This window comes from Euleptes europaea, chromosome 6 (assembly GCF_029931775.1).
Source record: "Euleptes europaea isolate rEulEur1 chromosome 6, rEulEur1.hap1, whole genome shotgun sequence".
NCBI classification, from domain to species: domain Eukaryota; kingdom Metazoa; phylum Chordata; class Lepidosauria; order Squamata; family Sphaerodactylidae; genus Euleptes; species Euleptes europaea.
In genome coordinates, this window is record NC_079317.1 from 6520468 (window position 1) to 6537474 (window position 17007).

At 47.9% G+C, this 17007-nt stretch overlaps 1 protein-coding gene across 2 annotated transcripts; it reads right to left on the bottom strand.

The window, feature by feature from the left end:
• Positions 1–492: 492 nt before the first annotated feature.
• Positions 493–16049, bottom strand: CNIH1 (cornichon family AMPA receptor auxiliary protein 1). Of its 2 annotated transcripts, XM_056851644.1 has the most exons (7): positions 15981–16049; positions 15863–15945; positions 9666–9734; positions 9366–9413; positions 4782–4894; positions 2548–2691; positions 493–613 (listed from the first exon to the last, which is right to left on the bottom strand). In XM_056851644.1, exons 2-7 carry the CDS (start codon positions 15941–15943, stop codon positions 586–588), a joined length of 483 nt encoding a protein of 160 aa, XP_056707622.1. In that variant the 5' UTR covers positions 15944–15945; positions 15981–16049; the 3' UTR covers positions 493–585. The 2 variants fall into 2 exon arrangements, with proteins under 2 accessions (XP_056707622.1, XP_056707623.1); XM_056851645.1 differs by lacking the exon at positions 9366–9413.
• Between the last annotated feature and the right edge of the window lie 958 nt (positions 16050–17007).

Sequence of the window (17007 nt, forward strand, 5' to 3'; positions counted from 1 at the left end):
GAGCCATGAGTGTTATAGGAAGAGAATATCCAAAGAGCATTTAAAGGGAAAGAAAAACCAAAAACCTGAACGACATTTTTCCCCGTAGTTGTACTCATGTATTCATCTATAAGACACATAGGAGTTGCCTAAGAGAGAACGTACAGAAAAGCATGACGTCCATCAAATACATCTAAGATGGAAATCCAGAACTGAAACGACCGCTACAAAGTCCAGTAAACAAAAAGAAATAAGGTCGGCAATACGAGGGGGGGAACGGCTGTTCCTCGGGGACTGCACGGTCAAAACTACTCAACGGTCGCTTTACATTGATTTATGTAATTTTTTGAAATTTTTATAAACATCCCAGCATATTTTTTTAAGAAAAAAAAACAGTCTTTTTGCGAGTATTAAAATGTGGGCACGTTTCTGAGGAAGGAGGAAGGGAGAAAAGGGAGTCGTTCATTTTTGTTTTTTTTCCCCTATCGCGACGGTGATCGTCAGATTCCGCGGCTTGATAACAGGTTCTTCTCGGAAAATAAATCCCGTGTCTTGCGGCTTTTCTGCATGCACTTCGCTGGATCCAAGTCCACCGGTCATCGGCTTTTAAGAGCTCACCAAAACGTAAATCATGCTGTCGGGGAGGAAGGAAACAGTGAATCATAGAGTTGGAAGGGGTCACCAGGGTCATCTAGTCCAACCCCCTGCTGGAAACCCCCTGCTGGAAACCTCACCCCCACACCCCCAGTGACCCCTACTCCATGCCCAGAAGATGGCCAAGATGCCCTCCCTCGCATGATCTGCCCAAGGTCAAAGAATCAGCATTGTTGACAGATGGCCATCTAACCATCTCTCATCTGGGGTATTCAATTTGGGGGTATTCAATGCCCGGACCTGGATGGCTCGGGCTAGCCTGATCTCATCAGATCTCAGAAGCTAAGAAGGGTGAGCCCTAGTTAGTATTAATTGTTTATTTATTTAGATTTATATCCCAGCCAAGGCCAGGCTTAAGGCGGCTAGCAACATGATATCAATACAATAAAACACAGTAAAATACAATAAAATCACAATATAGAATAAAACAATGAGGGAGGGGCTAAGGCTCAAGGGTAGAGCATCTGCTTGGCATGCAGAAGTTCCCAGGTTCAATCCCCGGCATCTCCAGTTAAAGGGACTAGACAGGTAGGTGATGTGAAAGACCTCTGCCTGAGACCCTGGCGAGCCGCTGCCAGTCTGAGTAGACAATACTAACTTTGATGGATCCCCACATTTTAGATGGTAACAATATCCAACAGAACAAGTGGGGGAGCAGGGAGGCCAGCCTTCTTAGGTAGCTGACCTCAACTACAGGCCAAGTGGCATAACTCCGTTTTACAGGTCCTGCACAATTCTTTAGGATTCCGCAGGGCCCTGGTCTCGTTGGAGTAGAAGGAGGAGGAGAAGAGTTGGTTTTTATATGCCGACTTTCTCTTCCACTTAAGGAAGAATAAAACTGGCTTACAATCACCTTCCATTCCTCTCCCCACAACAGATACCTTGTGAGGTAGGTGGGGCTGAGAGAGCTGTAACTAGCCCAAGGTCATCCAGCCGGATTCACATTTGGAGTGGGGAAACCAACCCAGTTCACCAGATTAGCCTCCACCACTTGCATGGAGTGGGGAATCAAACCTGGTTCTCCAGATCAGAGCACCACTCCAAACCACTGCTCTTAACCACTACACCACGCTGGCTCTTGGTGCAGTACTTTTGACAGGAGACCACCAAGGCAGTCCGGGGTTGCTATCCAGAGGTAGGCAATGGCAAACCACCTCTGAATCTCTCTTGCCTTGCGAAAACCCTACAGGGTCGCCCTTAAGTCAGCCACAGTTTGACAGCACTTTCCACCTGATAGTGGTTAAGAGCGGCAGACTCTAATCTGGAGAGCCGGGTTCGATTCCCCACTCCTCCACATGAAGCCTGCTGGGTGACCTTGGGCCAGTCACAGTTCTCTCCGAACTCTCTCAGCCCAAAGGGAGGCAGGCAATGGCCAACCACCTCTGGAAGTCTCTGGCCTTGAAAACCTTACGGGTTCGCCCTAAGTCAGCTGAAACTTGACGGAACTTTACACACACACACCTCCCACTTCAGGGGCTGATTCTCAGCCCCTCGGCGTTTCTCCCATTTTAATCAAGCCGATGACATTTTGCACTGTACCTCTGCATCCTGACTCCATCCTTTGCAACGCCCCTCCCAACTTCTGACTGGGATATAAGGACTGAGGGATCCTAATTCCCACTTGTATCTGATGAAGGGAGCACTGTCTCGGTAAAGCTGACACCCGAAAAATCTTACCGGACACTTAGGTGCTACTGGACTCCACTCGAGCTCGAGTGGAGTCCAGTAGAACCTTAGAGTCCGGCAAGATTTTTCGGGTGTCAGCTTTACAGAGACAACGCTCCCTTCTTTCCACTGCAGGCCAATATGCCTGTCCTCTGAAACTATCCTCTGAAACTATCCTCCTGAAAACTTGGAAAGGCATCGTGAAGTACTGCAATAAATTAAAAAAAGAGATAAAAATTGGCGACTTACCCATATAAGTAGTAAAAAAAGGATAGAAGGTAAAAGGCTAATTTGCACCATCCTTCCTTCTGGCAATATGCTAAAATATCTGCATTCATGATGGTGGTTGGGTCGTACAGTCCGGGTCCGCTCATTACAGGCCTGCTCATGTACCTGGAAACAGGGAATTTTGCACTTTTCAAAAAGGTTACGGAACTGACAAACAAAATTCCATTCAAATACAAGGAACTGTTCCGAAACCTCTATGGCGGGAGCCACACATGTTAAGGACATCAGAAAAGTCCTGCTGGATCAGACCAAGGCCCATCACGTCCAGCAGTCTGCTCATACAGTGGTCAACCAGGTGCCTCTAGAAAGCCCACAAACAAGACAACTGCAGCAGCATTGTCCTGTTTGCATTCCACAGCACCTAATATAATAGGCATGCTCCTCTGATCCTGGGGAGAATAGGGATGCATCATGACTGGTATTCATTTTGACTAGTAGCCATGAATAGCCCTCTCATCCATGAACATGTCCACTCCCCTCTTCAAGCCTTCCAAGTTGGCAGCCATCACCACATCTTGGGGCAGGGAGTTCCATTATTTATGTTCCGTCCACATAAGCTTATTAAGAATATAAGCATTACACTGGTGCATAATGTTGCACCAGGGGCCGTGGCTCAGTGGCAGAGCCTCTGCTTGGCATGCAGAAGGTCCCAGGTTCAATCCCCGGCATTCCAGTTAAAGAGACTACGAAAGTAGGGGATGTGAAAGACCTCTGCCTGAGACCCTGGAGAGCTGCTGGTGGTCTGAGTAGACAATACTGACTTGGATGGACCAAGGGTCTGATTCAGTATAATGCAGCTTCATGTGTGCATGTGTTCATTATTCAGGAAATAAGTGGGGGGGGGGGGATGCAACCACGTTCCTGAAAACCATAAAACCTCTGCCCAGCTGCTGTACCAATCAAGCCTCAGCCTGATTAACCTTTGCTGCTTTTGTGGAATAAACAAAAGGCCTGCTTTGTCAAGGACCCACCCCTGAGGGCTTTTAAGGAAAATATAGGCGAGCGGCATGAATAGACAATTAAAATGCGGGAACAGACTGAGCAAAGCCGTGGCCAAAAGCGAGGAGATGACAGAGAGGTGATATTTTATTAATTTATTTGATTAAATTTCTATCCAGCCCCCCACAAGCAGGGCTCAGGGCAGCTCACAACACAAAGTGACCCGATAGAGCAACTTCGAGATAATGCTGATTAAAAAAGCAGCAGTGGGGTAAGTTGACAACCCTGATAAACAGCCACATCCCTCGGTAAAACAGGATATAAAGAAATATGACAGCCACCTTCAAGTATCTGAAAGACTGTCACATAGAGGATGGAGTGGAGCTGAAATTAAATAAAAAGCGTTTTCGGGGAAACATCAGAACTTCTTGACAGAGCAGTTCCTCAGTGGAACAGGCTTCCTCGGGAGGCGCTGGGCTCTCCTTCTATGGATGTTTTTAAGCAGAGGCTAGATGGCCATCTGACAGCAAGGCTGATCCTGTGAACTTGGGCAGATCATGAGAGGGAGGGCAGGAAGGGGTGAGTCAGTGCCCAGCTCTCGTGGCCCTTTCTTGCATGCCCAGGGTAATTTTCCTCCAGGCCTGATGCTGCCCAGATAAAGGGCTTTTCCGCATTCTCTTTTTCCTCATCCCGAAGTTCCTGTTTCTTCAGGGGAATTTTAATGTTCCACACGTGTTTTGCTCCCTCCAGTGGTCGATTTGACAGCACACCCATTTTTTATCAAGAGTAAAAAGCTGCTGCATAAGTCAGCAGGGAAATAAACTAGATTTAATCTTCTGCTATATCGAATCGACCACTGGAGGGAGCAAAACACGTGTGGAACTTTTTAAAAACACACCAAAGAAACAGGAACCTCGAGATGAGGAAAAAGGGAATGCAGAAAAGCCCAAGATCTCCCCCACTCAATACTTTGCAAAAGAAAAAGGGAAGGATACCAGAACCCCTCACCCAGTTCTAAACCTTCCCTTCCTGGCTCTCTGCAACAATGATCCAAACATCTTCCATCTGAGTGAAAGCTGAGATTCCTAGAACTGAATTTCCAAGCCATCACCCATCCTGGGGCAGGGAGTTCCACTCCGAAGGGGGAAGGAAAAGGAAAGGAAGGGATTGAGACCGGCTCTTCGTGAATTCCCGATGGGACGGCAAAAAAGTTGGCTTCCGCGACTAAAGAGATACCAAACGACTGTCAGCGTTACCTCCAAATGTGGTACGCCAGCAATGGCATATTGAGCCCCAGTGTCAGCCACTCTGTCGCACACAGAAACATAACGCAGAAGAACGCGTGGATGAGATATTCAGGAAGTACAAGCTGCAAAGCGAAAAAGAAAACTCAGGTCGGACCAACTCAGTTACAGCAAGGAACACGTTTCAATTACAGTATGAATTCGGGGTGGGGAGAGAATGCACATCATTATTTGAGGTGGTGGTTAATAAACAACACAAGCATTAGACAAGGTAGTAACTCCTGGCTTCTTTCACACATACTTGATGTAATGCGCATAAAACCGCACACAAGTAGACAACACAGATGTTTAAACAGTTTGCAGTATGAGGTATTTTTAAATGAAATTTCTGCATATTTTGGAGGATCATCAGTTACTTTAACAGCTTGTAGTTTGCATTTCTTCAAATTTTCATGCCAGGGAGAAATTAGCTTTATTCTAGGGCAGTTTCCATCCGCCTTCACATTATGTTCACAGGTCACCTACTTTCTCCGGAATATTCCAGCTTGCTTCTATTGAGCAAACCACAGTCTGCAGGCAGGATTCCAGCTGCCTAGCCGTAAAACCAGCAATTACCTTCTCGCAACACTTAAGTGAAGTACCACTTTACTTTGGAGGGGGCTGTGGCTCAGTGGCAGAGCGTCTGCTTGGCATGCATAACGTCCCCGGTTCGGTCCTTGGTATCTCCATTTAAAAAGGCTCAGGTGACAGATGATGTGAAAGAATCTCCATTAAGACTCTGGAGAGCCACTGAGCACATGAAGCTGCCTTATACTGAATCAGACCCTCGGTCCATCAAAGTCAGTATTGTCTACTCAGACCGGCAGCGGCTCTCCAGGGTCTCAGGCAGAGGTCTTTCACATCACCTTCCTGCCCAGTCCCTTTAACTGGAGATGCCGAGGATTGAACCTGGGACCTTCTGCATGCCAAGCAGAGGCTCTACCACTGAGCCACAACCCCTCCCCAGTCCGAGTAGCCAATAGTAACCTTGACAGCCCAACGGGCTGATTCAGGATAAGGCAATGTCACAACCAAGTCCAAAACACACACTTTTAAAGTACCACAACAAGACACACAAATAAACCTTCTGCCAAAGAGAGCAGAATACAAGACATTTCATATCCAGAGAAAAATTCCAGAGACGTCTTGTCCACTGTATTTCCCAATCGGGTAGGGCAGCCAACCCTAGCAGGGCTCATTCTCTAAAGAAATTAGCCATACTCACAACTTCATAAGAAAAAAAATCCACAGCACATTTTTAAAAGAAGAAGAGTTGGTTTTCATATGCCGACTTTTCCACCACCTAAGGAAGAATCGAACTGGCTTATAATTGCCTTCCCTTCCTCTCCCCACAACAGACATTCTGTGAGGCAGGTGGGGCTGAGGGAGCTGTGACTAGCCCAAGGTTGCCCAGCTGGGAGTGGGGAAGGAGTGGGGAGTGGGGAAGGAGTGGGGAAGCAAATCCAGTTCACCAGATCAGCCTCCGCTGCTCATGTGGAGGAGTGGGGGAATCGAACCCGGTTCTCCAGATCAGAGTCCACTGCTCCAAACCACCGCTCGTAACCACTCTTTTTTTTTAAGTTCTTTTCTTTCTGGGTTCTAAGGCTTGAGAAGAACAACACTGGGTTCTCCAAGGAAGAGTCTGCAGAGGAAGGTGAGGGCCAGCCACCACTGATTAATCGCTGGTCTTGAACACCCCAGGGGGGTAGGGATATGGGCTTCAGTCCCCCCCACCTCATCGTCCTGACCTCAAATGGCCCCCGCCAGTATTTCCTCCATTTTGGAGCTACACGTACCATAGTCAATGTGCAAGCAGCTCCAAAATGATGCAGATAACAGCTGATCCCCCCCCAAGACTTTCACAGGGACTAGACACCTGCACAGAATCCTGTGAATTGCTGTTTCCAAACCAGAATCCTGTGAACTGCTGTTTTCAAACCTACAGAGGAAACGTACTGTTCTAGAATATTCTTCTCTCCCACAATTTATGTATTTGGGATGCCCCAAACGAGATGAATAAAGTTGTGCCCTTGCTGCCTAAATCCTGAGCTTTTTTCTTGAAAATGTTGTGGGTGTTAACCGTAGTAAGATTTTAAGTTTTCTACTTTTTGCAAAGAATCGGGGGGGAGGGGATTAGAACAAGTGCACACCGACACACACAAACAGTGAGCGCTGCCCATTCTACTGGGCAGTCAGGGCTTAAAAAACATTTCAAATTCACAGAGATCAGAATTTTCCGGCACCACCCTGAAGATAACAGAGGGGATTCTTAAGTGTAAGAATGTGTCACTGGCAACCAAGATCAAGTTAATTCATGCCATCCTATTCCCTATTACTATGTTTGGGTATGAAAGCTGGACGTTGAAGAAAACTGATAGGAAGAAAGAAGAGTTGGTTTTTATATGCTGACTTTCTCTACCTTTTAAGGGAGACTCAAACCACTTACAATCACCTTCCCCTCCCCACAACAGACACCCTGTGAGGTGGGTGGGGCTGAGAGAGCTCTAAGAGAGCTGTGACTAGCCCAAGGTCACCCAGATGGCTCTGTGTGTAAGAGTGGGGAACAAATCCAGTTCACCAGATTAGCCTCCACCGCTCATGTGGAGGAGTGGGGAATCAAACCCAGTTCTCCAGATCAGAGTCCACCATTCCAAACCACCGCTTTTAACCACTAGACCACGCTGGCAGATTCCTTTGAAATGTGGTGTTGGATGAGAGTGTTACGGATACGTTGGACTGCCAAAAAAGCCCACAAATCAGTGGGTTCTAGATCAAATCAAGCCTGAACTGACCCTAGAAGCTAAAATGACTAAACTGAGGCTGTTGTACTTTGGTCACATTATGAGAAGACAAGAGTCACTGGAAAAAAACAGTCATCCTAGGAAAAGTTGAGGGCAGCAGGAAAAGAGGAAGACCCAACAAGAGATGGATTGACTCTATAAAGGAAGCCGCGGCCTTCAGTTTGCAAGATCTGAGCCAGGCTGTTAAGAATAGGACGTTTTGGAGGGCATTGATTCATAGGATCGCCAGGAGTCGGAAGCGACTTGACAGCACTTAACACACACGTTTACCTGATGCTCCTCAATTCATCCAACTTTGCAACTCTGAATGCACCCAGTACAAGATTAAGCCGTGCGGTTAGCCCAGAAGACCCAGATTCACAAATGGATAAAAAAGATGTACGGATGCCTATTGTATGCAGGCAGAGCAATATGAAGCCAAGGATAGATTAAGCATGGAGATCCCCTTAAACAAGCAAGGACACCCAGCCGCTGAACATAAAAGGTAGAGTTTTTAAGATTCAAATTCATTGTGAGTATACTCTCTCTTTCTTATGCTCGCAGGTTATTTCTGTCTTAAATGAGTCCTGCGCCGTTCTTCCAACACAGCAATCTTCATCTCTGGCTGCACTTAAAGGCACAGACTTAATGACACGAAAGTGATCCAGGGAGACTTGGCCACATATTTCAATATAATTAGCAAATATAAAAATCGCTTCTAACATGCATATGATAGTATGTTTCCCCCTCACCCCCAAACCTTAACATCCTGTGATAAAGGGAATGCAGTGAAAGTTTCCTCCCCTTCCCACATCGAATGAGAGATGACTGAGTAGGGTAAACTGTTCCATGTGCAACCACGATCCTGGCTCACGGTATGCTCTGCCTTCCAAGTACCTCTTTGCTGAAGCTTTCTAGAGCTCCCGCCTGGGGGGCCTGGTGCCCTGTTTCTAAGTCGCCAATTTGTACTCGGCTCACAAGCCAGCTTCTGACAGCAAGGCTAATTCTGTGAACCTAGACATATCGAAAGAGGGAGGGCAGGAAGGGTTGTCAGTGCGTGGCTCTGGTGGCTCTTTCTTACATGCCCAGGGTAGTGCCGATTGCCACTTTGGGGTCATGAAGGAATTCTCGTGCAGGTCAGATTGGCCAGGGATCTTGGAAGGGTTTTTTTGCCTTCCTCTGGGCATACAGCTGGGGTCACTGGGGTTGGGTAGTTGTCAATTTCCTGCATTGTACAGGGGGTTGGGCTAGATGACCCCTGAAGTCCCTTCCAGCTCTATGTTTCTAGACAGCCTTGGTATAGCGCGCTCCTTTTCTTCTATCCTTCCTTTCCCCAGTGTGAACTCCCTGTCAGTCTAACCATGGCTTGCTACTACATCTGTCCTAATGCTAACCAGGATTCCTGCTGCAATAGAGTTTAAAACCACAGTTATTTTTTTAAACCCTGGTTAAAGACAGAACCTGGCAGATTTTGGTCTTCCATTAAAATATGTAAACCTTTTAAATCGACTGCATGCTTGGTACCAAGACCTGCCGGTAAACTTAAGTATATGTAGAATATAAGCATGTAACAGTTTTCCCCGTCTCTTATCGAGCAAGCAGATTTATACAACGCAGAGCTCATGACAGTACTACAACCCCTGAACAGACAGTAGACAGGCAGATGGACGAGCACAGCGAACGGAAAAAGGTCAACTCAAGTCATACGGATGCGCCTAACGAAATGGAAAGCAAAAGAGAGTGGCAGGGAAACATTAAACTTAAAAGCAGTACACACCTTCAACGCAATTTTGACTCTTTTAATCTTTTTAACCTTTTCAACTGTCTTTGTACCGAAAATGTAAAAAGCAGATTGAAAGAATGTTAGTATGACAGTGAACAAGATCACCAGTAGATAAATAAGTCAGAATTTCAAGCCCAAAAGAGGACAAAATAAAGGGTGGAGGATATCATATCTCTATTAGCTGTTAGCCAAACAACGTTTTACGCATGCATATTAAACCAAGATTAGCTGCCAAGAGAGAGAGGAAACCTGGCTCGGAATTGACGCAAAGAGATCTCTCTCGTGTAAACTTACAGGGTTGAGCGTATTACACTGGTCTATGGGATTCTTGTAGTCGGTCTTCAGTTCATCAAAAGCTATAATCTAGAATAAAATTGGAACAGTTAGGGGGTGCAAAGACAGATCAGTTGGGAGGGGTAGCCCTGCCCAAAAAAACGTCACGAGGTAACAAAACAATGAAAGAATAAGGAACTACTGATCTTTTACACTGCAATTAGAGAAACTCCAGACAGCATTTCTGTCAATGATATATTTATTTACATGACATGTACATAGTTATTTACATGACATGTACATAGTTACTATGATACTTTGTGTGAGACGATGAACACCTTACTCAAAAATTTATTTCGCTGTCCAGATCTACTAATGGTCCAATACCGTGATCTTTTAGCCTGGAGAAAGACATCACCATTTTTGTTTTTTTGAGAACAGGAAGCAATTTGAAAGAGGGGTCAAAGCTTGTGGTGCGTATATTTTGGCAAACAGGCATAGTTTTCTTTTTAACTCTGTTTCCGGACAGAGAGCATGTGTAGTAGTTGGAGCGCTGGATTAAGATCTGGAAGACCCATGTCTGAACCCCCTCTCTGCCATGCAAGTCTGCTGGGTGACCTTGGGCCAGTCACATGCTCTGAGTCTAACCTACCTCGCCGCGTTGTCGTGAGGATAAAAACAGAGTGAAGGAAGAACAATGTGGTAAGCTGCCACAGTAGGGGGAAAAGCAAGGAATAAATATCTAAATAAATAAAACCAGCTGTATGGAGAGGACACTGTCTTTAAAACCCAATACAATGTTGATGGTTTCTATTTTTAATTCTGTTTTTAATTCTGGCTTGGTTGTTACCCTCCTTTTCCAAACTGACAAAAAAATAAGATATGCTGAGTCCACCTTAAGGTGTAGCGGCTTGCTGGTCTACCACAGGGAATATCTGTCATCATAGTTTGACTATTTTTTTGAAAAATTACCAAATGAACCTTCCGGTAACTATGTAATACATTGAAAACAAGATGTTTTCTGTGCGCCCTCAAAATTTCCAGAAATACTTTCTCTCTCTCTCTCTCTCTCTTTCTCACTCTCTTAGCTGAACCATATATAATGTTAAGAACTCTTGGAAATATTCCCCTCTCAGAAAAACTAGCAACCTGGTTATAACATAAGAAAGGCCATGCTGGATCAGACTAAGGTCCATCAAGTCATGATGTCTCCTTCCCTGGAGGATTTTAAGCAGAGGCTAGATGGCCATCTGTCAGCAATGCTGATTCTATGACCTTAGGCAGATTGTGAGAGGGAGGGCACCTTGGCCATTTTCTGGGCATGGAGTAGAGGTCGGTGGGGGGAGGTAGTTGTGAATTTCCTGCATTGTGCAGGGGGTTGGACTAGATGACCCTGGTGGTCCCTTCCAATTCTATGATTTTAAGTCCAGCAGTCTGTTCACAGTGGCCAACCAGGTGCCTCTAGGAAGCCCACAAACAAGATGACTACAGCAGCATTATCCTGCCTGTCTTCCACATAACCTAATAGAACAGGCATGATCCTCTGATCCTGGAGAGAATAGGGATGCATCATGACTAATATCCATTTGGACTAGTAGCCAAAAATAGCCCTCTCCTCCATGAACATGTCCACTCCACTCTTCAAGCCTTCCCACTTGGCAGCCGCCACCACATCCTGGGGCAGGGAGTTCCACAATTTAATTCTGCGTTGTGTGAAGAAATACTTCCTTTTATCTGTTTTGAATCTCTCACCCTCCAGCTTCTGCAGATGACCCCGCGTTCTAGTATTACGAGAGAAGGAGAAAAGCTTCCCCCTGTCCACTCTCTCCATAACATGAATAATTTTATAGACCTCTACATGGGTCACCCATCACAGCAGCACTCCCTGGGGTTGAGTAGAGAGGGCTTTTTAGAAGGGGGGTGGGAAAAGGCATTTGTTACTTTGGAAAAGGAGAAGAGAGACCACACGAGCATTTCTTAGATCTGAAAGCCGGCATCTCTTCTAGCCGACAGGCCGGCTCAGTGAAAGACGACCACGGCTTGCATTTTACAGGCAAGTCAGTTCGGCAACGACAACCCAGCCACCTTTCAATCTGTTTTTGTGTTGCGGGCCCCTTTTATTGGGACGCCAGTTTTGCTAACGTGTCCCACTTCTGAGCGACCGTGTCCCACTTATGCGCACAGCAACCACAACCCAAAGGGGCTTGCTGGGGAGAAGAGACTGCTGCCGTGTGCCCTTCACAGATCGACGGCAAGCGAGAGAAGGCAGGTTTTTGGAATGGAAATGCTCTCTGACCGATTCACGAATGATGCAGCGCTCAAAGCCCTGCTCTTATTCGTGCAAACAGCCACGCAGAAGGCTGAAACTTGCTACTGAATCAGGAATGACATGAGATAAGTCTAGGCCACCGGAGTCCAATTTTGAGCGCGTTTCTGCACTCTGCCCATCCCTTCGTGCGTGGGCGTTAAGTAGGCTTCTCAACAGGCCTGAAGGAAAACATTTTCCTGACCCTTTAACGGAGATGTGATAAGCCATCTTGGTGGCCCTAATGGGCTGTAAAGTGGCATAAGTGTCTTGTAAGCAAAATATTTTAAAAAATAATATGTGGGAATGGGAAGCTGAAACTTTTTGTGGCCTGCAGGGAAACAATATTACTTAGTTTTTTAAAAGCTTATTAAGCCACCCTTAAAGGGGCAGGACATTTTTCCCCCAGTCAGCAAACCTAGGCAAAAGTTGCATTTTCTCAGGAAAAGGACATCTCCCCATACTGTTCTATGGGGTGGGGGCTTATGTGTGAGCATAACCCTTTCATTCCCCATAGTCTCCTGCACAAGCACCCACTCCTCACGTTCTTATTCTTTCCCCTCATCCCAGAAATCCCTACCCGCTGCTTCCAGACACCAACTACCCCTACCACACCAAAATTTCCCCTGCCCCTCCCCTCCCCCAGTAACCCGAACACAATTCAGTCTTGGCTCCCCTCTCCTTCCTACAAGCTTTTCCTCTCTCCCCATAGCTTCCACTCCCCCATGGTTTTTTGTTTTTTTTTTAAGTCTGAAGACTATCAGAAGAGCCCTGCGGGATCAGACCAGTGGTCCATCTACTCCAGCACCCTCTTTCACTCAGTGGCCGGCCAGTTCCTCGGAAGGTCAAACAACAGGGCATAGAGATAATTCACAGTGGGTAGCCGTGTTAGTCTGTTTGCAGTAGTCAAAAAGGGCAAGAGTCCAGTAGCACCTTAAAGACTAACAAAAATATTTTCTGGTAGGGTATGAGCTCATACCCTACCAGAAAATATTTTTGTTAGTCTTTAAGGTGCTACTGGACTCTTGCCCTTTTTGACAACAGGGCATAGAGGCCTTCATTGGAACCTCAGAAAAGCCCTACTAGATCAGACCAGTGGTCCATCTAGCCCAGCATCCTGTTTCACAAAGCGGTCAACCAGTTAATCTAAATGTCCAACAACAGGGCACAGAGGCTGAGGACTTCCCCGGATAAGAAAAGAACAACCCTACTGGATCAGGCCAGTGGTCCATCTAGTCCAGCATCCTGCCTCACACAGTGGCCGGCCAGTTAACCTAGAGGTCCAACAACAGGGCACAGAGGCTGAGGCCTTCCCTTGATAAGAACAACAGAAGAGCCCCGCTGGATCAGACCGGGGGGGGTGGGGGGTCCATCTAGTACACCATCCTGTCTCACACAGTGGCCACCAGTTCCTTTGGAAGGCCAACATCAGGGCAGAGAGGCTGAGGCCTTTATTAGAACAACAGAAGAGCCCCGTTGGGTCAGACCAGTGAGGGTCCATCTAGTCCAGCATCCCGTCTCACACAGTGGCCGATCAGTTCCTCTGGAGGTCCAACCACAGGGTGTGGAGGCCGAGGCCTTTCCCTGATGTTGGCGCTGGGATTCAGAGGTTGCCTGCCTATGAGTGTGGAGGCTATATTACATTTTCACCCTACCCTTCTTCCTCCAAGGAGTTCAGGGGCCCTTTATACGATCCTCCCCTTGCGCCACTTCATCTTCACAACCACCCCGCGAGGTAGGTTAGACCGAGAGAGAAAAAGAACGGCCCAAGGACACCCAGTTCTCTTTCCCCACTCATGAACACCCTGTGAGGCAGGCCGAGAGAAAGGCCCAAGGACACCCAGTTCTCTTTCCCTACTCACAACCACCCTGCGAGGCAGGCTAAGTTGAGAGAGAGAAAGGCCCAAGGACACCCAGTTCTCTTTCCCCATTCACAACCACCCTGCAAGGCAGGCTAAGTTAAGAGAGAGAAAGGCCCAAGGACACCCAGTTCTCTTTCCCTACTCACAACCACCCTGCGAGGCAGGCCAAGATGAGAGAGAGGGAGAAAGGCCCAAGGACACCCAGTTCTCTTTCCCCACTCACAACCACCCTGCGAGGCAGGCTAAGTTGAGAGAGGGAGAGAGAAAGGCCCAAGGACACTCAGTTCTCTTTCCCTACTCACAACCACCCTGCAAGGCAGGCTAAGTTAAGAGAGAGAAAGCCCCAAAGACACCCCAGTTCTCTTTCCCTACTCACAACCACCCTGCGAGGCAGGCCAAGATGAGAGAGAGGGAAAGGCCCAAGGACAGCCAGTTCTTTTTCCCCACTCACAACCACCCTGCAAAGTAGAGGAGGCTGAGAAAGAGAGAATAACTGGCCCAAAGTCATGCAGTGAGTCACGGCCTGGAATATCTTCCTTTACCCTCTTCACTTCCTTCCGCCCCCCCCCTTTTTTTCAAAGCATCTAAGCCAGGGGTGGGGAACCTTTTTTCTGCCAAGGGCCATTTGGATATTTATAACATCATTCGGGGGCCATACAAAATTATCAACTTAAAAATTAGCCTGCTATATTTGGTCAAACATTTAGCCAAGAGGCAGGACCGGAGACGGCTCTGAGTGTCTGCCACATAGAGCGACTCGCTTTTGAGCTCTGCTGTCCCCAGCTGGGCCCAAGAGATTCAGGCAGGGCAGCATCCTTCGAGCTAGAGATCTACCAAGACCCATGAAGGGCCAGACCAAATGATTTCGGGGTCCTTATACGGCCCCCGGGCCTGACGTTCCCCACCCCTGATCTAAGCCTAAGAAAAGAGCCCAGGCAAAATCTCAAAAGCCCGGCCACGGTTTTTGCATCCCTGCAGCCCGTCCAAGTTATCACATTCTGTGAACCACGGTTTGTTTGTTGTTGTTGTTTTTTGGGGGGAGACCTGAACCCAGACCCAACTGGCTCCAGGCGCCCCCCCACCTCTCCCAAACCCCCCCAGAAAGGGGGGAGGAATCCTCCCATCTTTATCCCCTCCCCTTCCTGGCATACCAAGGCCTGAGATGACCCCCCATGGCGACCTCCCCCCCCCAAGGCGCCCCCTCTTCACCCCTTAGGATTAGTCTCAGACCCCTCCCATGTAAACTCCCCCTTCCCTTTCTGACTCATTTTTCGACCCCCCCGCCCCAATTCATGCCCTCCTTCACCACAAGGACCCCCCATTAGGCGTCCCCCCGAGACCCCTCCCTGCCCCCCTCTTCCCTTCCCAGTCACGTGTCATCCCCCTATTCACCCTTCCTTCATCACAACGACCCCCCCAAATTAGGCGTCCCCCCCAGAGTGTCATCCCCCTATTCACCCCTCCTTTATCACAAGGACCCCCCAATTAGGCGTCCCCCCCAGAGACCCCTCCTGCCCCCTTCTTCCGTCACGTGTCATCCCCCTATTCACCCCTCCTTCATCACAACGACCCCCCCCAAAATTAGGCGTCCCCGCAGAGTGTCATCCCCCTATTCACCCCTCCCTTATCACAAGGACCCCCCCCCAAAATTAGGCGTCCCCCCAGAGTGTCATCCCCCTATTCACCCCTCCTTCATCACAACGACCCCCCCCAAAATTAGGCGTCCCCCCAGAGTGTCATCCCCCTATTCACCCCTCCTTCATCACAACGACCCCCCCCAAAATTAGGCGTCCCCCCAGAGTGTCATCCCCCTATTCACCCCTCCCTTATCACAAGGACCCCCCCCCAAATTAGGCTTCCCCCCGAGACCCCTCCTGCCCCCTTCTTCCCAGTCACGCGTCATCCCTTTCATCCCCCTCCCCCACCACAAGGACCACCAACCCCCGTCAGGCCTCCCCACCCCCCCACCAGAGACCCCTCCCTGCCCTCTCAGCCCCCCCCTCTCCCCCCTCCCCCCCCTCTCCCCCCTCCCCCCCCCGCGCTCCACTCACATGCCAGATGGCGAAGAAGATGAGGGCGGCGGTGAGGAGGAGGGCCAGCATGTAGCAGAAGGCGGCGAACGTGAACGCCATGGCGGCGGCGGAGGGGGGGGAGGGGCAGGCCCGGGCCCGGCGGCGGCGGCGGCGCGCGGGGGATGCCGGGCCGGATCATTCAGGGCGGCCGGGCCTGCGGGGACGGGGGGACTGCGCAGGCGCGCGGGGCGGGGAGCGGCGCCGCAGCGACCTCTAGAGGCAGCCGCCGGACGCTCCCTCTCCGCCGCGCCTGGCTCGTGCCAAGGGAGCGGCGGGGGTCGCTGCAGGGTTTTGTTTTTTCGTCTCCGCAAACGCGGCGCCAAAGTTGTGCCGCCTCCGGGGGGAGGGCTGGTGGGGGGGAGAGGAGCAGAAAGGGCGCTGTCCCACGGCCCAAATAGTGCCCTTTCAACCCACTTTCTTTTTTTATATATATATATATATAATTTTTTTATTAGTTTTCATTAAAAAAAAACAACGAATTATAAATCACATGAACAAATAACTAAAAAGCAAAACAAAAATACAAAAAGAACACTTATACTACAGTTTTAAATACAAAAAAATACAAAAAGAACACTTATACTACAGTTTTACATCTTCTATTATAATGTTATAGAATAAACAGTGCCCAAATACCCACCTTAAATGAGTGTCCCACCACCACTGGACCTCCGGAGAAGTATTCTGACAGTATTTAAAATTACCTTAACCTATCATTATATAGTCAAAAAGGGCAAGAGTCCAGCAGCACTTTAAAGACTAACAAAAATATTTTCTGGTAGGGTATGAGCTTTCGTGAGCCACAGCTCACTTCTTCAGATACTTCTTCATACCCTACCAGAAAATATTTTTTGTTAGTCTTTAAGGTGCTACTGGACTTTTGCCCCTTTTTTTATTATTAAAATTTTATTGGTTTTTATAATAGAAATTTTCCATAATAACTAAGAACATATAAACATTACAAAGAGAGAAAAAAGATAAAGGAAATTTCTTTGACTTCCCCATCACCTCTGTCCGCCTCTTAATAAAGTATTTTTATCCCAACGTAATATGGTCTGATCTTAATTATTCTTAAACTCATTTAAGTTTCATTTAACTTTCATATATAAAATGGTTATAATTCT